This window comes from Sarcophilus harrisii, chromosome 1 (genome assembly GCF_902635505.1).
Source record: "Sarcophilus harrisii chromosome 1, mSarHar1.11, whole genome shotgun sequence".
Taxonomy (NCBI): domain Eukaryota; kingdom Metazoa; phylum Chordata; class Mammalia; order Dasyuromorphia; family Dasyuridae; genus Sarcophilus; species Sarcophilus harrisii.
The window spans coordinates 216,814,869-216,838,479 of NC_045426.1; the positions used below are offsets into that span (position 1 = coordinate 216,814,869).

The window sequence follows — 23,611 nt, forward strand, 5'->3', positions numbered from 1 at the left end:
AGTGTTTGCATGAGAAAGATATCTTCACAAAAAGATCTTGACCAGCTTGACCATTAAGCCCAAACAAATGTAATAGAACTAAATGTGAAGTTTTATTATACGTACTGTATAAGCGCAAATGGGGAAGCAAAGTTTGAAAAGGTCTGGAGATCTTGGTGGACTGAAAGTTTAATTTGAGTTTGTGTAATGTGACAGCTAAAAAAGTTAATGTGATCTTGGGAATTCAATAGATATGTAATGAAAATCTTGCATGTTGGAATGGCCCAGAAGCATTAGGAAGCACTTGTGCATATTCTCCCTTTTCTTCATTAGTTAAAGAAATTAATCAGTTTCTCAATTTAAGACCAATGAGTTCAAAGATTAAGGATAAAATTGCCTTCTTGTGGGATTACTTGAAAGAATTATTGCTAAAGAATCATCATTAGGAAGTTATCTTCTTCTATAGTACATGATAGTGCCATGACTAAAGCTTGTTAGAAATTCAAATGACAAGGAGATTATGGAAATCTTTGTCTTTCAAAGCAAGGAGATCTCCAGATGTCTTATATATATCTATATCTGGCCTCTGGACCCAGATGGCTCTGGAGGGGAAAGTGTGGCACGTGACCTTGCCCAGCCCTCCTTCGCTAAATTCAGTTCACTCTCTGATGTCATGGTCTTCTTTGAAAACTAAGGACAAACAACAATAACCACCAATGGGTCCATGAACTTGGATGGGAAAAAAAATACATCTCTATTTTCACTAATCTCTAACTAAAATTGAGTAGTTCCTTCAATTTTTAAAAAAACATTATTCTGAGATAGAATCCATAGACTTCACTACACTACCAAAGGGGTCCATGACCCCCCGCAGAAAGTTAAGAACCCCTGATTTAATTATTAAATTAAATGATCAAATATTGTACATTGCTGACCAAATTTGTTATTTTAGGTCTTAACTGATCTAATTGATTGGATTATCTTTGGTCCCTAAGAGAAGAGAATATCTGGGTGTCCCACTTACTCTATATATTTCAAAGAGATCTTCTGTGGCTGGGCACAAGCATAAATCCGTTCTTGAATGTGCAATGCTGCTAGCCGTAATGCAGAGCTGCATTTCATTTCAACTGCAAACCTTTCCTGAAGCACATCGCTGCAGCTCTGAACCAATGAGAAAACAGAATAGTGGTCCATTAGATAGAGTTTTCATATTCATAGGTTTGAAAGGATACAAAATTAGTGATGACAAAATGAAATTAAAAGTTGGATAAGGGATTTTAAGATATGGAGGCAGCATAATCCTAGAATCTCTTGAGCACCTCATTTTGTTTAGCTACAGTTTCTTAATTTATAATATGTGGATAACTTCTAGGCATATCTCCCTCAACAATATCAAACAGATGAATTGAATTGTACCCATAGAAATGGGTTAGGATGGAAAGAGTTCTGTTCCACTAACTAGCTGTAGGAATTCATGAAAGTTTCTATGAACCTCTGTTTTTACCTGTAAAACTGAAGGAATGGAGAATATATATATATATATATATATATATATATATATATATATATATGAAATAACCCTAATGATTTTTCAAAGATATTTTAAATCACAGAATTAATAAAAATTATTACAGGCTAGACTCCTGTCTTAAGTCTTAGACCTTCTATCAAAGATATTTTGTTAGTACCTAAGGAAATGTATATCAGAAGAGACATTCAAGGAAGAAAAGAGAGGAGGGGTTTAGCATAATCACCAGAGAATGTTGATCATTCTAAAGCATCAAATTGTACCAAATATGCTTGTTTTCTACCTATGCGTATTATCCTACTGATGGTATAACTGGTAAGAGAATCCACTGTATTTGTAAATATGAAGAATTTTCTTATCACTTTGACTTTAGCTGCTATATGCCCTAGGTAATTTTTTTTTTTAATCTGACACAAATTTTTAATAGAGACTAGAAAGTAATCATACAAACAGATAATTTTTGACATTCTCTTAGTAACTTTTTTTTCTTTTTGGTGTAAGATTTGAAATTTTTCCAAGTCTTTTATGTGAGTCCATATTTTAGAAAACTTGAGAATCAATCCCTCAGTTCTTTTTTTTTTTTTTTTTTTTTTTTTAAATTTAATAGCCTTTTATTTACAGGATATATACATAGGTAACTTTACAGCATTAACAATTGCCAAACCTCTTGTTCCAATGCCCTAGGTAATTTATCCTTATGACACCTAGGTGGTGCATTGGACAAAGCACCAGGCCTGCAGATAGGAAGGTTCATCTTCCTGAGTTCAAATTTAACCCCAGACTTTTACTAGCTCTGTTACCCTGGGCAAGTCACTTAACCCTGTTTGCCTCAGTTTCCTTATCTGTAAAATGTGCTAAAAATGGCAAACCACTCCAGTATCTCTGCTAAGAAAACCCAAAATGAGGGCATGAATAGTCAAACATGACTAAAACAACTGAACAATAACAATTTGTTCTTGGTTTCCTGATAAAAGAAAAACAAATCATGAACTATGATTTTGATGCTGACTCAAAGAGCACTTGGAATTAAAGTTTTTCTCTAGTCCCAAGTGTGAGAGGGCATCCTTGGTGTTATACTGAAAAGAGAAATCTAAGGAACAATCAAGCTTTTTCCCTTTGCAATAAAAGTTCTTTTTTGTGGGGTTTTTTTTGGGAGAGGAGGCACAACAATCTGTTAATTGTTACTTTTCATTATTAAATCTTAACTGTTTTTTCCTATTGAAAAATATCCTAAAAAAATTTCAATCTTTTGAAAAGGAAATCTGTCACTATATGTTATAATACATACTCACTTGCAAATAGAGATATTCAAAGGCAACTGGATCTTCTTTCAGGAGATCCAGTGGATCCTTTGGGACAAAACACAGTCTAAAAAGGCATCTGTAATCATGTGACTCTTTTCTTTGTACCACCTACAATGTTTAAATTAAACATAATTAGTCATTTTAACTTCAACCCTGATTGAAGCATTTTTAAACAGCTTTTGTAGATAATAATTATCAACAAATTATGGTGGTCATGAATCTTTAGTTTCAATTTTTGTATCAATTATGACAGGAATAAAAAAATAAAAACCTTTGTTTTGAGGAAATAGGGAAATAGGAGGTATATTGTCTTTGAAAATAATTATTATAAGAAATAGGATAGTGAAATAAATGTAGAAGATTTAATTTTTTGACCAAGATAGAGGAGAAAAGGAAGGAAAAGTATTAAGAAAAAAATTGACAAGGAGATAAGAGGAAAAACAAAACAGGGAAAAGAAAAGTTTTAAATCAACAAGTACATGTAAATATAATCCATAAATGCAGGGGAGGCTCTTAATTTTTGAATGTTACTGACTTCTTTGGCAGTCTAATGAAGCCTATAGACCTCTTCTCAAAATAATGTTTTTAAGTGCATAAAATAAAATACATAGGAATACATTAAAGACAAAAAGAATTGAAATAGTTATAAAATATACATACAAAAGGTGATTATATTGTCATATTTAATATTCTTCCCTTAATATATATTCAAATGTTTGTGTTTTCTGATGATTGTCTTTAAGTTTAGAATTTTTTAAAAAGGCAAGTAGAGAAAATACAAATCCATTCATTACAGACTAAACACAGTTCTCTCATATCACACTCATTATTAAGAGAAATAGATGTACCAGACACAAGAGAGCTTAATTCAGCAAACCATTAAGCACTGACTTACCTGCTCAATGAATTCATCTTCATGAAGAAGGTGCAACTTGGAGATATTATACTGTTCTTCAAGAGCAAGAGCAAAGTGGTCAATGCTACGGATGGACAGTTTCTCCTTCACAGTGAGGATGATGTCCTGGTAAGCAAGGAGAATAACCAGATATATTTCAATGATAGCATTTCTGAAAGCATCCTTGCCAGGGAACACCAAGTGTCTCTTTGCTAGAAGTAAAAATTGGCTTTTGGCTGTATGTTCAGGTAAGGTGGCAAAAATAACAACATGTTCTCCTGGTCTGTCTTTAAGGAACAGGTAGTCAAACCAGGGTACATGTTCCTCCAAGAGTTATATAAGAAGCTTATCAAGGGTGTATGGGGAATAATTCATAAATAAGTGCATTGTCCTATTGGAATATTAGTGGGAAAATTTATGTACTAAATAAAGTTATTTGACTTTATTTTTATATATATTCATGGTAAAAATCTAAGATTTATTTCTTTTCATACTGAAGAGAATATACAGGGAGGCTTATTGAAGAGCAAGGAGCACAGGGATAGAAAAAGATTAGAATGTGATGGAATATAACTGCTCTGTATTCTATTATAAAGAATATAGCTATAAGAAATAATGAGCAGGTGCATTTTAGAAAAACTTGGTAAGACTACATGAAATAAATGAAGAGTGAAATGAACAGAACCAAGAAAATGTAGTAAAAGCAATATTGTTTGGAAACAACTGTGAACAATTAAATTATTCTGAGATTATAAATATTCAAATAAACTACAAAGGATCTATGAAGGAAGATGGTATCCACCTTCAGAGAAAGAAGTGATAAATAGAAGTATACAAAGTATGGCTTTACATATATAACTATAGATATCTCCTTAGATAGATATAGATCCATATCAAGTGGTGTCCTTCTCTAGTTTGGGGTGGTTAGGGAGAAAAGGAGGCAGTTTGAAGCTTAAAATGTAACCAAAAAACATTTAGTTAAATTTAAAAAGAAAAAGGTTGGGAGCTCCTTATGTAGGTGAAGGGAATCTCTTGATCTAGGAACTTTGTTTCTTGAATTACCAGTGAGATTTTTAGTCTATGGTTTAAAGCAACAACAACTATTTTATTCTAAATTTATTGACCATCAGTAAAAACATTTATTAAAATACACAAAAGAACCCACAAAAATACCATTTTTTTTTAAAAAAAAAATGATGATACATGAAATGGGGAAACTTTATCATCATTATTATTTATGGTCTATTATTTATTTTTATTTATTGTTAATGATTCATTTATTCATTATTTATGACCAAGTTAGGAATGTGTATTTTAATTTCAGTAAGGTTTTTGGAGCAGAGAAGTTGGATTTGTTATTTTATCATTATGAGAAGTCTCTTCCACTAAAGTAAGGAGAAATTGAGAGATGAAGTGATTTGTCCCCTAACACAGTAGTCTGGGTTGGAGGCAAGCTGTGGGTTCAGGTATTCTTGACTCCAAGGCTAACTCCTTTTCACCTAAACCACATCATGTTATTCTCTTTATTTTAAACAAGATGATGACAAAACCATTTTTTTGACAACAAAAACCATCTCTTTGTTTTTATTCACACTTTGTATTCTCTAATGCACTTCTATTGTGTTTTTCATATTTATTCCTATTATGCTTAGTCACAGTGAATAATAAGTATACAGACATATACATGTGAATACATTTCTTATTCTGTTTTATTTACTCCCAGAAGTCTCTTCTCATTCTTCACCTAATACACATCTTTCATATCCCTCCTTTTCTGACTCACTGAACAACACATGTGGGCACCAATAATGACTAACTACCAAACTGTTGGTAGTTCTTTAAGGCCTCCTGGACTGCATAAAAGTTGGATGCAAAATCTTTTGTCTTGAGGCATTTACCCAATAATTTTCCCTCCTTCCCTAAGTTTGAAGAGCTGATAGACTTCCCATCCCCTTTCTTCCGCTTTCTTTTCATTTCAATTACTCATGGAAATGACATTAAATAATATGTATTACTTGTTGTCTTGCAGCTGAAACCTAAAGACTACTTGTCCTCCCCACTAGCTCTGAAACTGAATCCTGTTATAATAATAAGAATAATAACTAACTGGCTCTTTGAGGTTTGCAAAGTACTTTAATAATATGCATTTTTTGCATATTATTACTTTATTTGATCCTCACAACTATTCTCTAAGTTAGATGATATTATCATCCTCATTCTTCAGATGAAGAAGCTAAGGTTAGGTTAGGTTAATGTCTCGGCTCACCCAACTGATGTGACAGGCATTGAATTATGGTATTCCTGGCTAATTCTCATGTCAGTCAAGGAGCATTTATCAAGTGCTCATCATGTACCAGGCGTTGTTCTAATCTCTAGGGATACAAAGCCAGACAGTCCTTGTTTTCAAAAAGCTTTTTGGCTAATGGGGAAACAATATGAAAAACACTCTAAACAAAGAAGAAAAATTGGAAGTAATAGAAGGATTATCCAACTGACTAATTAATTAAAGGGGCAGAAAAGGCTTCTTGTAGAAGATGAGATTTTAGCTATAAACTCATTGAGAAAAAAGATTGTCTTGCTTTTATACTTATAGTCCCAGCATTCAGCATGATTAGCCCATGATAAGCACTTAAAATATGGTTATTCTCTCCATTTAATCCATTTTGGCTAAAAATATTATGGACAATATCCCTATTTACAAAGGGGTAGTATAGTCTACTGCACTTGGCATTAGAGTAACAATTTGACTCTAATACAGCACATTGTGATCAAAGGCAAATGATCACTTATATTCCAAGCTTCATGAAACTCTCTGAGATCATAAATTATCAGAGAGTTTAAACTGCCTTAGTGGTGGGACACCACTATCTTTGGGTCTCCTTTCCTTCTCTTGTAAGAGATGTGCTATAGTGGATAGACTGGTGAGCTGCAGTATCTAAACGTTAACTATTATTAAAGGAAGAAAATATAAATATATCTGGATTCAGCTTCAGGGAAGATGGACCTCAAGCAAATTCTACTTTTGATATTTAAAAGCAAGTTATTTAATTTTTTTGGTAAATATAATAAACATTATTTCCCCCTAATTTACAGAAGAGGAAACTAAGACTTGGGGAGAATAATGACATTCTTAAAGCCAAACAATAAATATCAGAGGTTGTATTTAAACCCAGGTCCTTGAAATCCAATGCTCTATCCAAGCAGCTTCAATATGTACTCCTCTGATATAACTACACTATAAAGTTAATTCTCAACTTGCACAATGGAACCATACTATTACATTGTATTTTAGAATTGATGTCAATATAAAAGGATTTATTTTGGAATCCATGTAGGATTTTTTTACCACCTTCACTATCTTTGCCACCACTGTCCCAAGGCAGGGTCCAAGTGTCATAGAATGTGCTATTTCTCTTACTTACAAGTTCACTGAAGAAAAGAAAGACCATATAAATTCACAATACCTTCACAGTTGTGTTTTTCTCAAATTTGAAGGCTTTGGTCTGCCCATTTTCCAAGTACACCTTGAGAACATTGGGCATACATAGCAGAGCATTCCCCTGAAAAACAAAATTGTTAGTTAGAAACCAATGGCCAGAAAAAAAGAGTGTTTCTGTTCCTTAATATTATGAAATATTCAATTAGGTGGATATCTAAAAAAATTATTCCAGTTATTTAAAGCTTATTTGCAACACTGCCTAGTGCCATACACAATGATAAAGGAAAGATAGGCTTTTATTATTTTTTAACATCTAAGGAACTCTTAAAGTGGAATAGAATCAAATAAAAATGAACCATGTAAGACCCAGATTTTATTTCACTGCAACATTATTTTCCGCATTATTTATTAATCATTTCCTGTTATATTTTACTTTATTTTGGTTTTCCTTGATTTATGTGAGTACTTTGAAAAGACAATCTTTGGCTTCCTCAAAGGTTGTTACTTTTTAAAACTGTCTTATTTGTATTTTAGACATGAAAAAACATTAACATACGTGGACATTTCCATTTACAAACAACATGACACTACAAATATACCTTATGTACATAGCTATTGAAATATACATACATATATACATATACACACATATATGTGTGTTTGTGTAAATATATGTGTGTGATTTAACAGTTTTTCCAAAATTGATCTGATTCTGTGTGTTCTCTTCTGATCCTCCTTTGGTTTTCCATGTATTTAAAAAAACACTTCATTGATGCCTTTTTCTTTCTTTTTAAAAATAATCATTATCACCTAAAACTCCCCTTTCCAAACTTTGTTTCACCACCTTCTCACTCCTGCCCAGTTCTCCCTTGTAACAATAAATAGCCAAACAAAATATATCCTATGTTGAAAACATGTCTCATTTAATACCTCTAGCCCATCATCTCTGTTAATAGATGAGAAGCATGAATGAATGTTCTGTGTTTTCCTTCTTTGAGAAATGTCTTTGTGGATCATTCATTTTTCATTCTATTATTGGGCTCTACTTTCTTTTTTGGAATAAATTTTTATTGATATTTGATTTTTTTTTACAACACCAACTTCCCTTCTATCTCCCTTATAGAGAGCCATCCCATTTAAGAGGAAAAAGAGAGAAAATATCAGGAAAATTGATTAGAATATCAAAAAATCTGAAAATGTAGGCAGTGTACCATAACTGTGGACATCCTACCTTAGCTGGAAGGGGGGGGGGAAAGGCATTTTTTCCTATTTATTGGAAATATTCCTATATTAATGGAGCCATGTTTGTTCTTTGTAATTTTGCAACATTTACTTTTTGTGTGTAACAGTCATGTTTGTTGATGTTTTTCAAGTTTGTAATACAAATAAGAGAAAACATTTTAAACTAAAATTTGTTTTGCAAAATGGTCTTCAGACCTCTATGAACTGGTACATAGTATCACAAGTTATGCAATGACTAGCATATTTAGAGAAAAATAACTTTGAAAGCCTTTAGAGCTTTGATAATACAATGATCAACCATGAATCCAGAGGACTGGAAATGAATCATGGCATTTACCTTCTGGCAGAGGTTAAAGGATAAAATTTAATTCAATTCAGTTCAATTCAATAAATATTTAAGTGCTTATCATATCCTAAGCATTGGATTTTAAATATAAATTTAAAATAAGACAAGTGTTTTTGCACATGGCTAGGTGGGAATTTGTCTAGATAATGCATTCTTGTATACTTGACAGTTTTGTTTTTGTGTTAAAAATTATTCATCAGAAGTGAGTGCAAGCGAATGTTTGTGGCAGCCCTTTTTGTAGTGGCTAGAAACTGGAAACTGAATGGATGTCCATCAGTTGGAGAATGGCTGAATAAATTGTGGTATATGAAAATTATGGAATATTACTGTTCTGTAAGAAATGACCAACAGGATGATTTCAGAAAGGCCTGGAGAGACTTACACGAACTGATGCTGAGTGAAATGAGCAGGACCAGGAGATCATTATATACTTCAACAACAATACTAGATGATGACCAGTTCTGATGGATCAGGCCATCCTCAGCAACGAGATCAACCAAATCATTTCCAATGGAGCAGTAATGAACTGAACTAGCTATGCCCAGAAAAAGAATTCTGGGAGATGACTAAAAACCATTACATTGAATTCCCAATCCCTATATTTATGCACACATGCATTTTTGATTTCCTTCACAAGCTAATTGTACAATAATTCAGAGTCTGATTCTTTTTGTACAGCAAAATAATGTTTTGGTCATGTATACTTATTGTGTATCTAAGTTATATTTTAATATATTTAACATCTACTGGTCATCCTGCCATCTAGGGGAGGGGGTGGGGGGGTAAGAGGTGAAAAATTGGAACAAGAGGTTTGGCAATTTTTAATGCTGTAAAGTTACCCATGTATAAATCCTGTAAATAAAAGGCTATTAAATAAAAAAAAAAAAAAGAAGTGAGTGCAAGGGATAATGTTGTAAAAAAAATTACCCTGGCATGGGTTCTATCAATAAAAAGTTATTTTAAAAAAATTGTTCGTGATGGGGGTGTGTGTAAGGGAGAGATAATTAAACTAATTAATAAAACCCACAAGATAGTCTTTTCCCAATCTCTTTAAAAGTATCTCTGTTTCCAGTTTCCTTTGACTTCCTTTATAACCAACTTTGATGAATATAGATTCTTTTTTCACCAGTTCAGTATTTTCATAAGCTTTTCTCACACTTCAGATTTCATCACTTAAGAATCTTTCCTTAATTCCACAATAAATGAATGAGTAAAAGTAGTCAGAAAGTTACTACTTGAGAACAAGTACAGATTCTAACTGCAAAGCTTTAGTATTAAAAACTACAAATTACTAACTTGAAATTGGATTATTAACCCATGGTTTATGAACCAAAAATGACAATACTTTGTCATAGAATATGCCTAGATCTCCCAAACTTATGTTAAATGAAGTACATTATAAAAATGTCAGCACAAGCTTTACTATAATCCTACATTTTCTCAAAATGCTAATGAGGCTTATGGACATCCATGTTAATATGTGAAAGCATTGAATAAAGTAATGATAATGGCTGAAATCTCTAGGATGAAATCTAGACTGATTCATTGCAATCTCAATGAACTAAGGTTACAGACCTGAGAATGGCCATTCACTAGTACTTCTTCAGCAAAGTGGACTTTAACAGGATTGGTCTTTAATCTGGCTCTTTTCTCTTCAGTTAGAAAGGAAGACTTAGGGACACCCTGTAGAACAAACATATTAAGAATTACAAAACTGAACTCTGAAATGATGATTTTAATGATGACATAATTATTTTTCATATTAATTTTTTTCTTCATAAACCCTGAGAATTTAAATAATACCCACTGGAGAAGATACACCTAATTCAGATACAGTTCTAAAAATATTGGGACTCCCTCTATATTGCAGAAATACAAGGCCTCAAATGCCATCATGCTCTCATCTTTTTGCTTCAGGGAATGTTTCCTCAAGGATTTGAGGGTGGTAAACATTCAGTAAAAAGCATTGTGCCTAGTCAGCTTCAAATTCCAAGCCCAGTTCTGTACACTTCTTGAGAAAGTCAGCTTTTAGTTCCACATGGAAGGAAGAAAGGAGGAAGAGAAGCAATGAAGAAAGAAAGGAGAAAGGGAAGGAAGGAAGGGAAAGGAGGGAGAGAGGGAAGGAAGGAAGGCGAAGAAAGAGAGGGAAGGCAAGATTTTTACTAGCTCTGTGATCCTGGGCAAATCACTTAACTTTTGCCTGCCTCAGTTTACTCATCTGCAAAATGGGGATAATAATAGCATTACATTCTAGGATTGTTTTGAGGATCAAATGAGACAATATTGGTAAAGTGTTTTCAAATCTTAAAGGTAAATGTTAGCAATAGTAATAATTTCCCAAATGTGTAACTATCTACTTCTAGAATTTCTAAATTTAATCCCCTATCCTTGGGAGAAAACTTTAGGAAAAAGGTGCTCAGTTCAATTTCCTTTTATAGAATCACTTTCGGATTTAAACTAAGGGGCTTTGTTGTGATCGACTGACTCTTCATGACCCCCTTTTGGGATTTTCTTGGCAAGAATACTGGAGTAGTTTGTTATTTTCTCCTTCAGCTCATTTTACAAATGAGGAAACTGAGGCAAATAGGGTTAAGTGACTTGTCTAGGATTACACACAGCTAGTAAGTATCTCAGGCCAGATTTGAACTCAGGAGAGATGGGTTCTAGCTGCCAGGACTTAAGGAACTTACATACTTTCATTAGAAGCTTCTCTCCAATGGAAAGGCCCAAAGTTAGCTCTAGGCATGGGGTGCAAGTGGTGGTCAAAAACAATACCGAATAACAAATGTATAGTGAAAGTGTTTACTGACACGAGGACCAACTAATTGAACAGATGAGAGAAGAAAGATAATGATAACAATAATATTAAGTTTTAATTGTTGGTATTTATAATGTGCTTTAAGTTTACAAAATATGGACACAATCTCATTTGAGTCTCCCAATAAGCATATAAGGTGGATATTACAGCCTTTTTAAAGAAGCACAAACTATTGTTGAGAGAGATTGTCAATTGTTCACATATAATCAGGTGACACAGTAACATAGAGTAATATAGAGTATTAAGCCTAGAATCAAGAATCCTGACTCATTTTTTTCCAAAATTCAAATCTGGCCTTAGACACTTACTAGTTGTTCGATACTGGGCAAATCCCTACCCCAATTTGCTTCAGTTTCTTCATCTGTAAAAATGAGATGGAGAAAAGAGCTACTTCAGTATCTTTCCCCAGAAAACCCCAAAGAGGGTCAGGAAGAGTTAGATATGACTGAAATGACTGAACAACGAATTGTTCACATAACTAGTAGTTCTGCATAATAACATCAATAGCACAAATACAAGTTGGAGGAAGGAAGAATTTTATGTGGGAAATATCTGGTGGGTTTCATTGACCACAAATTTAATGGTCTAATGATGTGGTAAAACTAAAAAAACCAAAAAAAAAAAATCTAAAGCAACTTTGGGTGACATTAATAGAATAATAATGTTCAGATCACAGGATAATAGGCCCACCGTAGTCTTCAGTGGTGAGAGTACTGCATTCATTTCCGGGCACCTCAATTAAAGATGGATAATGACAATTGGTAGGCATTCACAGGGCAACCAGGAGAACTGAAGGTCAGGAAACCATGTTCTATAAGAAACTGTTGAAGGAGCTAGTGTTGTTTAGCCTTTAGAAGATAAATTAAAATGGAAAGGCAAGTAAGCCATATGGGATTTGAAATCAAGAGTACCTGGCTTCAATTTCCACTCTTTCAAATACTCCCTGTCAGCATTCCCATGTCAAGACCACCCCTCTTTTTACTATTAAGAGATACCCCGTTTTCCAGAACTAAAGCCCAAAAAGCAAGCTGTGACCTGAGTATGGTGTAACAGAAATCCTTTGTGTTCATTTAAAACATAGCAATCCAGAACTGGTGGGTTCCAGGGCTCAAAAAAACACTCGCTGTTCTTGTCATTTCTTGACATACAGCCCTTCTAGGAATCGTTGCTGCTGCTGCTCCTCATTGTCAGGGCTACAACTTACTGCACAGCTATTGCAAGATTTGGTCTCACTAAAGCAGGTTTCCACATGCACCAGCGCATGTGTCTAATTTTCCTCCTCCAATGGAATAAAGCTTTTTTTTATGACCATATTGGCCCTATTTTTAAATTTTGTTTTCATTTTATTTCTTAAGAATTAACTGGGTTAGGATGACCTGTGTGAGGTCTTTGGTATTTTTGAAGTTAATAGCAGTTGCATAACTTCTGTGACATTTTGGCTATTTGTTTTCAGACTTAACATATCCATATGACTCCAAGAAAGTTATTTAAACACTCAATTTCCTCATTTGTAAAAACAAAACTGTGAAAAAAAAAACACAACTGTGACACTCATCCCACATATTTGTGAGATTCAAATAACAAGATCCTACCATCAAATAGGTTATGTCACTACTGAGATAATACATGTAAAGAATTTTGCAAACCCTAAAACACTATATAAATGCTAGATATTCTTCCTGGTGGTAATAATACTAATGATGATGATGATATATCTACAGTATTTTTATAAAGCTTAAAGCACTTTTATCCAAATTTTTTATCCAAATTTTATCCCCTTGGATAAAATGCTTTTTATCCAAGGCTAGAGCATTTTGTATTCAATTAATTGGTGGAATTAGAAATTACTTCTAATGGTGAAGAAATCTGATGCTAAGCACTTGTGTTGGGGGAGGAACAGAAAGGAAAGTTTTGCAGAAAGGCACATATAGTTCAAGACATTCTTTCTGGGAAAGATGAAAAGACTTTGGAGGCTACAGATATAGGGAAAAATCTGGTCTGGATTTCTAGTTTGCCTTCCTGGTGACTTCCTGACCACAGAGGACTAAAAATGAGAGTAGTACATGATATCAACATGTATGGAGTGTATGGAGTCAAATCTAGACTAACAACAATTCATTGACATTTTGACTAGTGCCATTTTGGATGCCACTTTCTATTGATATGTAGCAATAAGAGCCACTAAGCATACGTTATCAACTAGAGATTCAGCATCATCTTTCAGGGGAAGTAAGAGACTTTCAATCATTTCCATTCAAAGAAACAGAACTAAATAGAAAATTTAATCTACAAATACAGGACACAGGGAAAATCATAGAAAGTTTGTAAACAAGGGGAAAATGTATATTATTTAAAGGTTAAATTGTTTACACCATATCTGTAACTCTTGAGAACTGTATTTGTTCCTGGGGCAGACTGAGAAGGGCATCACATGGATTGAGGATGTGATTCTGAATGGACTCTGATGTGATGATATCAGAGAAAAAATTAAGGGGTGGCAAAAGTCTGTACTGGAAAAAGAAGAAAGGAAAGGAAAGGGACAATTAGCTCATGTGAAAAGGGGCAGAAGATCTATTAAAATTGAGGGGAAAAAAGAGAGGGGGATGAACATATCTGAAACTTGATCTAATCAGTTTTGGTTCTAAGAGAGAATAATTTATTCAGTTGGTATAGAAATTTATCTAACTCTATAAAGAAGTAGAAGACTTAAGAAAAGTAAGCAGGATAGAAGGGAGGGCAGAAACCCCAGAAGGAAACTTAAGAGAAAGGAGGAAGGGATGATAAAAGATAAGATAATGAGTGGAGGGAGTTTAAAACAAAAACCCATAAGGGCAACTGGATGGTACAGTGAATAGAGTGTTGGCCCTGAAGTCAGGAGGACCTGAGTTCAAATCCAGCCTGAGATACTTAATATTTCCTAGCTATGTCATACAGCTAGGGCAAGTCATTTAACCCCAATTGCCTCAGCAAAAAAAAGAAAAAAGAAAAAGAGAAAAAAGAAAATTAAAAAACTATTAAGAGAAGGAGGGAGGAGTGATACAAGATAAGGTAGTGGTGGTGGGTAAAAATAACATGATTAAGGACAGGATGAAAAGAAAAAAGTATATGCAGGGGAGAAAATACCATGAAAGGAAATACAGAGTTGGTAATCATAACTATGAATGTGAATGGGATGAATTCTCCCATAAAACGGAAATGAATAACAAAGTGAATTAAAAAACAGAATCCTACAATGTTGTTTACAAGAAACAAATTTGATACAGAGAGACACACAGAGTAAAGTTAAAAGGCTGGAACAGAAATGATTATGCTTCAGCTGAAGTAAAAAAGCAAGGGGAGCAATTTCGATCTCAGATAAAACAAAATTAAAAATAGATCTTATTAAGAGATAAGGAAGCAAAGAACATCTTGATAAAAGATACCATAAACAATGAAGTAGTACCGATACTAAATGTGTATGCACCAAGTGGTAGAGCAGTCAAATTCCTAAAGAAGATTTTAAGCCAGTTACATAAAGAAATAGATAGCAAAACTATAATGGTGGGGCATCTCAACCTTCTCCTCTCAGTATCAGACAAATCTAACTACAAAATAAACAACAACAAAAATTAGGGAGGTTAATAGAATCCTAGAAAAAGGAGAAAAGTGAATAGGGATAGAAAAGAATATACCTTTTTCTTGGCAGTACATGGCACCTTCACAAAAATTAACCATGTATCAGGGTATAAACACCTCACAATCAAATTCAGAAAGGCAGAAATAGTAAATGCTTCCTTTTTAGACCACAATGCAATAAAAATTATATTCAATAAAGGGGCAGAGAAAAAGAATAAAAATCAATTGGAAATTAAATAATCTAATTCTAAAAAATGAGTGGATCAAACAACAAATGACAGAAACAATCCATAATTTCATCCAGAAGAAAGACAATTATGAGACAACATACCAAAACCTATGGGATACAGCCAAAGCAGTTCTTAGGGGAAATTTTATATCTGCAAATAGCTACATGAATCAGCTAGAAATGACTATCTCTATCATCAAAGACCCTATATTAAAGTCCACATACCTACATGATACCTAGAGAACTGGGTTACGAGTAAATGGCAGCACAGCTGAGAATTTGAGGTTTCTACCAGATCGCAGGTCAGCATTACATACAAACCTTGTTTCACTGTACCAACCTTTTTTGCCCCAGTTATCTATGTATGATAGAGAATGAGAACAAATGGCTGATGAGGAAACTGAAAGAAGTCAAGAAAAACAATGATATTAAAGTACTCAAGTTCTAGAATCTAGAAGGCTCCAACTGTTCACACAATGGGGTTAAATGACACAAAACGTTAGAATTCTGTAATAAGAGCACTGTACCAGATGGTCACTGATCCCACCCAGTGATCATGTTACAAAATCTTTATGTGATGGCTTTGAACATATGGGTCAAGAGAGGGTCTAGGACTACTAAGAAATAGGCTTTGGTCCAAGATAACTATATATGTTATGAAGAGGTGTGACAGTTGTGATCATTTTGTATAAGAAAGGGTTCTACCAATTAAGAGAATGAAATCACTAGCAATCCAGCTAGTTGGTACAAAGGATAGCACGACAGGACTGGAACCAGGGATACTCATTTTCCTAAGTTCAACTCTGACCTCAGACACTTCTTAGCTCTGTGACCCTGGACAAATCACTTAATCTTGTTTGCTTCAGTTTCCTCAGCTATAAAATGATCCAGAGAAAGAAATGACAAGCCACTCCAGTATATTTGTCAAGAAAACCCCAAAAGGGGTCACAAAGAGTCAGATATAATTGAAAAACTACTAAACCAAAAAATCACTAGCAAACTTTTGGAAACTGGCTTTATTGACTTCTTTATCTCGATAAATGGTGTTAACTGAGCATTTCACAAAATATATATAGCTATACCCACCCAAAAATTCATAGTCACCCAACTAGGACCAATGGTAGGATTTAAGCACTAGTTTGATAGAATCTGTCCTCAGACACTTACTAGCTTAGTCATTTAACTCAGTTTGCCTCAATTTCCTCATTTGTAAAATGAGCTGGAGAAAGAAAATGGCAAGGCACTCCACTTTGCAAAGAAAACCCCAAATGGGATCATGAATCAGACATGACCAAAATAACTATACAACAATGACTAAATCCAACTATAACACTATATAGATAGATAGAGGTATAGATATATAGATACTGATACACACACACACACTGACTCACAAATTTCAAAGTACTACATAACTGCCAACTTATTTATAATGTAATTCATTAAATACAAAGCAAAAGCTTTAAGTCACTGACTCCTGAGAATTTTAATATCCAGAAGATACAAAAAGAGAAAAAAAGTAATATAGTATGCCACTGCTCTGATGACTTTTCTCCATGCTTCTTTAAACAAAGACCCATTTCATCTGTGACTCAGAGAAGTGTTTACTTTCTTCATGCTCATTTCCTTTTTCCCTATATGAGATGTCAAGGAAATAAACAGTTAAGAGAAATGGGTCTCTCCCCACAAAATAAAGCCTATTTCAGAACTGCTTTGAGGTATGGACTGCAGGGTATTCACAGGCCAATCTGTGCTTGCTGTTTCCTTATGCCTTGCTAGTTTTTCACATATTGCATTTTTTTTGGGGGGGAAGACTATTGGGGTTAAACGACTTGCCCAGTATTACATAGCTGCTAAGTATTTGAAGCCACATTAGAACTCAAGTCCTTGTGGGTTCATGGCCAATGTTCTAGCTGCCCCATGTTGTTTTAATAATCACATATCCCGTTTTTATACCATAAAACTAAAAGGGAGGGATCATATATTATTTTTTAATTTTACAATTTATTTTTATAGTTTACAGTTTATTAAAGATAAAAGCAAACTTGCACACTAATGAAATAGATGTGCTTAGGTTTTCTTGTTTGTTTGTGTAAGGCAATTAGAGTTAAGTCGCTTGCCCAGCTAGTAAGTGTTAAATGTTGTAAAAACATTGTTAAAAGTGTAAAAGGCTGGCTTTGAACCCAGCTCCTTCTGACTTTAAGGATGGTACTCTAATCACTGTACCCTCTAGTTCATTCTTCTATAGATCTCCCCTGGCATTAAACTTATCTATGAACCAGTAGGCTCAAATTCGTTGACCAATTGGTTGACTGATCTTACAAAAAGCAATGAACCTCCAAACAACATTTCGTATCTATAATTTGCCTTCTCTCCCATTCTCAGGTAGATATTCCATTCAATAGATATTATTAAGGGTTTATGAATATTCACTTATCATCTTAACAAACATGATAAAGAAATTTACCGAAGTACATCGAGCAACAGTGATGGAAAGAGAATCTTCTGTTTCCCTGAAAAAAGAGACAAATAAATTTAGCTGTTTCAACTGAAGGGGATGGGAGAGGATATTATCTCCAGGATATTATTTAGCCAGAGGACTAAAATGATTAATATAATTATAAAGAAATTTCTCTCTTTCCTATTTGTCCAATTAAAATCAGAAGTACGTAGGGATCAGGTTTAAAAAGTAGCTCAGATTGTACTAAGTATGTTTTTTCCCATAACCAAAGTAATCTTTAGAACATCATAGACACAAGCTGTAGAAACTTGAGGGAGCAGGCTTTACTATGTAATTCAGCAGAATGAAATTGGGAAGGGAAAGGAAGGGAAGGGAATAAATATTTATTAAGTACTCATTATGTGCCAAGCACCATGTTAAGTTTTTTACAAATATCCCATTTGATATGATAATTCTGTAAGGTAGATGATGATATCCCCATTTCACAGTTGAAGAGACTGAGACTCAAGAAAGTTAAATTCCTTGTTGACGGGCATAGAGGTAATAAGTGCCTGAGACTAGATCCAAAAGCAAATGTTCCTGACTCCAGTTCCATCACTCTACCCATTGTCCCACCAACTGCCTCTAACTAACATCCTGACTTGGGAGTTACAGGATAGGCAGGAACAAATGAGTTTCATTCAATGATTTGTTATTGTTCAGTTGTGTCCAATTCTGTGACTCCTTGTGTGGTTTTCTGGACAAAGATACTGGAGTAGTTGACCATTTCATTCTCTAGTTCATTTTACAAATAAGGAAACTGAGGCAAACAGGGTTAAGTGCCCAGCTAATTTGTCTGCAGACACATTTAAACTCAGGAAGATGTCTTCTTTATGGTAGGTCCAGCACTCCAATCACTGTGTCACCTAGTTGCCTTCATTTATTGAAGGGAATATTAATGTTAGTGAGATAATTGGTCCCAAAAAGCTTTCACAGAAGTAAGTTTTGAAAGAATTTGACTTTTTTTTTTTTAACCAATTGCAAAAATTACATCTTGGCTATCTATAGAGCTAGAAAGGAGATCATAATCTTGGGACTCTTATGTGGTAACCTAGCAGAGATCTTATGGAGTATTCAGTAGATTTATAAAGCTATTTGAGGTAAAGTGGGATATGTGTGTGTGGGAAGGATAGGCAGAGGATAAAATCCAGGCTTGTAATTTCCTTAATTCAGGGGAACTTTCAGCAAAAAAAAAATTCCTCTTCCTATGCAAACTGTCTGTCCCCTGTTTTTTGAGGGAAACTATAAAGTTAAATGTCTTGCCAGTCACAAAGTCAATAGGTATCAGGAATAAGACAATGTATCACATACATATTCTCTTCTTTTGCTTTTAAAAATATTTCTCATAAATATTTGCAGATAGCACTATTTTTTAAAACATTTACTCAGAAAGTTAAAAAATGAGAGTACACATTTAGTATAATTTTCAGGGAAACCAGTGGTTCTCAAAATGTGGTCCAAGGACCCTCAAGTATTCCCAAGGCTCTTTCAAAACATCCATGAGGTCAAAGCTATTATAATAACACTAACTTAATTTCTAACATGGTAAATATGAGGTATTAGAAAATGTAAAGATTAAAACCAAATGGTCCTAAAGACAATGGATCATTCTAATGAAATGTACTTTCTGTTTCTTAAATGACAGTACTTGCAAGATTGTTAGGAAGTTGCAAGTTCTTGCACTAGTAATCTTACTGTACAACTGAAATTATAAAAATAAGTTTGCTCTGTTTTAACAACAACAAAAAAAAGAAATTTATTATGTTCCTTTTGCACTGTTCTTGATTTTTGTAAGAATCAGTATGATTTTTAAGGCTCTGCTAATCTGCATCTATATCTATTCCTTTATCTACCTACTTATCTTTTAATATAAAACATGCAATTTTGTACCTTAAAATATCAAGTGCTTGTTCATAGGAAAGGTCATCCACGGCCTGATTGTTCATCCGGAGGATTTGATCACCTGGTAGAAGTTTCCCATCAGCTGTGCTTCCTATTAGACATAAAATTAGTAACCATATGCCTTGCATATTTTCTTGTAACCCAGCTATCATGGCTCTGTTTTTGAAAGAGTCAAGCAGTCTAATTGCTAAAGTTCTGGACTAGATGCTAAAACCTCCTTCTTATCCCATCCTGAATTTATGTGAGTTGCAATGACGAGGAATATGGACAAACAGTACAGTTTTGAAAATAACATGTTGCTTCCAATTTGGGATTTTTCTTGATTATATAAATGTCACAAAGGCTTTTTTTTACTTAACATTTTGTTGTTGTTGGGTTTTTTTTTTTAACCAATTACATGTAAAAACCTCTGACATTTATTTAAAATTTTTGAATTTCAAATTCTCTCCTTCCTCTTCTTTGAGACGGTAAGCAAATTGATATAGGTTATACATGTGCAATCATGTAAACATATTTTCATTAGTCATGTTGTGAAAAAAGACCCCCCACATGAACACATACAAAAACATGAAAAAATAAAGTGAAAACTAGAATGCTTTGAAATGCATTTAGTCTCTATCAATTCTTTCTCTGATGCGGATAACATTTATTTCTTTTTCAAGAGGAAGAAGAAAAGGCAGGTTTAGATTAATTTTTAAAATTAAATTAAAATTTTAAATGGTTACCTATTAAAAATAAATAAATTCCTGTCAAGTAAGAAAAAATGTTAAATTTTTGGTGCACTTGAAGGGAGAAGTATATGAATATGGTGCATAGATTTCTTACTTGCTTTGTATGTGAAACATTAATCTTGTTTGTTGTTTGTTAAATTCAGAATAAAAGTAAATTCTAATTCTCTCCCTCCCCACCTCCTCAAAGAGGAAGAAAAGCACCTGCAATATATCAACTAGCTATATGAATTTCTAGGCAAGTGATTCTTAACCTGGGATCCATGAATAAAATTTAGGAAGTCTGGGAAATTGGATAAGGAAATGATTACATCTGTTTCCATTAAGTAAAATTTAACATTTCCTTCAATGATTTAAAAACCTTATTTTCAGAAGAAATCCATATCCTTTACCAGAATGCCAAAAAGGTTAAGAACTCTTGTTCTAGAAAGATTGCTGGGGTCTCCACATATTTTTAGCATTATAAGCACCCCAAACTCTAGTGAGGCATTCTTTTTACCTATGCAGCCTGTGTGTTACACAAATGACAAAAGAAATAAAAATCATTGTTCCGCATTACTGGTCCACTAGAAATTATTCCCAGCCCATGAAGGCACATGACTATGTATGAGGATATTACATGGTGCAAAGAAACTTTTGGTGATTCCAAAGTCAAGATGATTGATAGCAAGCTTTGAATAAGAAGGCTTCCCAAGGCCAAGTATATATTTCATGACCCAAAAAGGATGGGTCCAAGTATAAAATAATAAAAGCTGGCATTAACATAACAAAAAGGATGGGTCCAAGTATAAAATAATAAAAGCTGACATTAACATACCACTGGAGGTTTACAAAGTTTTACACATATTATCTTTTTGGGCCTCACAACACCCCTGTAACATATGTACAGCAGGTACATATTAACGCCACTTTGACAAATGAGGAAACTGAGAGATTTGAAACTAACCATTCCTGACTCCAAGTCTGGAATTCTATTATTCATAATGCAATGCTTCTCAAAGAGTCATGAGATTCCTTCTCTCTTAATGCTATTGGAACACACAAAAATGCATAATAAGAAAAAAAATCAATAATTAATTCCTAAAGTTTATCAATCAAAAAATATTCATATAGCCCTTATGATGTGCCATGTATTTTGCTAAGCACTGAAGGATAGAAAGAATGGCAGCTAGGTGACACTGTGGATAGATTACTGAATTTGGAGTCAGGAAGAGCTGAGTTCAAATTGTGTCTCATTTTAGTAGTTCTATGACCCCAAGTCTCTATCTGTCTCAGTTTCCTTAACTGTAAAATAGGGATAATACACTCCCTAGTCTCTCTCAGCCTTAGTTTTTCCCATCTGTAAAATGGGATAATAAGAGCAACTTTCCCACAGGATTATGTAATGATCAAATGAGGTAATATGTGTAATGCATCTGTCAAACCTTTTTATTTTTATTTTTTGTTTTATTACATTATTATTTATATTATGTTTACTATTATTATTTAAAACATTATGCTTTTATTTATTTATTATATATTATTTGTAATAATATAATATAATATTATTTAAAACATTATAGTGTTAGTTATTATGTACAACACTGTTATTATTTAAGACATTATAAAAATTAATTATCACTTAAAATAAGTCATAATTCAAACAGTACCCTGTCATTATTATTTAAAACAGTAACAGTCTGAATGTTATTATTTAAAATAACACTATAAAAGTTAGTTGTTATTATCATTTAAAATAATACTTTGTCATAATTTAAAATGTTATGTTTTAGTTATTATTAGTATTTACAACATATTATTTAAAATACTATGAAAGTTGTTATTATCATTTAAAACTACCACTGTGTCATAATTCAAAAGAATACTATAAGTAGTACTATAAGTGTTATTATTCTTTGAAACAATAACACTTTGAGGATTATTTAAAACAATACTATAAAAGTTAGTTATTTAAAACAATGCTATGTGTCATAATTTAAAACAACACTATAAGTTTTAGTTATTATTACTTATAACACTATTATCTAAACACTATAAAAATTAGTTGTTATTATCCTTTAAAACAATAACACTGTCATAATTAAAACAGCACTCTTAAATGTTTTTATTATTGTTTAAAACAATAACACTGTTATTTAAAATACTATACAACCCTATAAAAATACTATAAAAATTTACAGTGCTTGTTTTAATATACTAGCAGTTTATCATTTAAAACCATAACACTGTCATAATTTAAAACACCACTCAAGTGTTATTTTTATTATTGTTTAAAACAATAACACTTTATTTAAAATACAATACAACCCTGTAAAAACACTATAAAAATTTACAGTGCTTGTTTTAAATGATAACAGCTTATCATTTAAAACAATAACACTATAAATTTCATAGTTTAAAATGACACTCTAAGATATTATCAGTTAAAACAATAACTGTAGTATTATTTTAAAAACACTGTTAGTTATTTTAAATGATAATGCTTTAAGTATTAGTTATTATTATTAATAAAAATAATTCCTGTCCTCTAAGAGCTTACATTATAATGGGAAAGACAATATATAAATAAATACCTACATACATGATATATATAAAAATTTTACCTGTGATAACTGAGGAGACACTCAGGGGAAGGTTTTGGGAAATATGAAATCCATAGTCTCCCAGGAACACATCTCTGTCTATCTTGACTGTATGCTTCACAGAGGTCAGGGTCTGAGTAAGGCTCCCAGAGGAATTATCTGGTAAGGAAATCCTACGCCTGGAAGAGAGGGAGAAAAGCATCTAATCAATAGATGTATTGGGAACTCTCAGATTCTTGCTCACAGGTCAAAAATTGCCTCATCTGCTTTAATTTCATTCCATCGATCACAAACTTTTTGAAACATTTTCTGAAATTTTATTTTCTCAAATGATGTCCATTGGCTCCATGATCCCCGGCTGCTAAAATAAACATATTTAACAGATCTCTAAGTAAGACCTTTCCCAGTGTGCCATATCCTTTAATGATAAAATCTTCCTGGCTCCTTTATTGCCAATTCAATTAAATATTTATTAAACATCCATTGCCTTACATTCATGAGAGA

At 33.2% G+C, this 23,611-nt stretch overlaps 1 protein-coding gene across 7 annotated transcripts in view; it reads right to left on the reverse strand.

Moving 5' to 3' along the window:
* Positions 1 to 23,611, reverse strand: part of FRMPD1 (FERM and PDZ domain containing 1) — a 127,968-nt gene that overhangs the window by 23,625 nt on the left and 80,732 nt on the right. For 2 of the 7 annotated variants that reach the window (XM_031936973.1, XM_031936981.1), the window contains 8 exons: positions 23,129 to 23,286; positions 19,786 to 19,888; positions 17,863 to 17,908; positions 10,309 to 10,416; positions 7,171 to 7,266; positions 3,707 to 3,832; positions 2,800 to 2,919; positions 1,004 to 1,140 (listed from right to left, as the gene is read on the reverse strand). In XM_031936973.1, coding sequence (XP_031792833.1) covers positions 1,004 to 1,140; positions 2,800 to 2,919; positions 3,707 to 3,832; positions 7,171 to 7,266; positions 10,309 to 10,416; positions 17,863 to 17,908; positions 19,786 to 19,888; positions 23,129 to 23,286 — 894 coding nt within the window. Of the gene's footprint in view, positions 1 to 1,003; positions 1,141 to 2,799; positions 2,920 to 3,706; positions 3,833 to 7,170; positions 7,267 to 10,308; positions 10,417 to 11,859; positions 11,913 to 12,241; positions 12,400 to 15,620; positions 15,697 to 15,735; positions 15,913 to 17,862; positions 17,909 to 19,785; positions 19,889 to 23,128; positions 23,287 to 23,611 lie in introns of those variants that run through there. The other 5 variants (XM_031936987.1, XM_031936993.1, XM_031937002.1 and 2 more) reach the window with 5 other exon arrangements.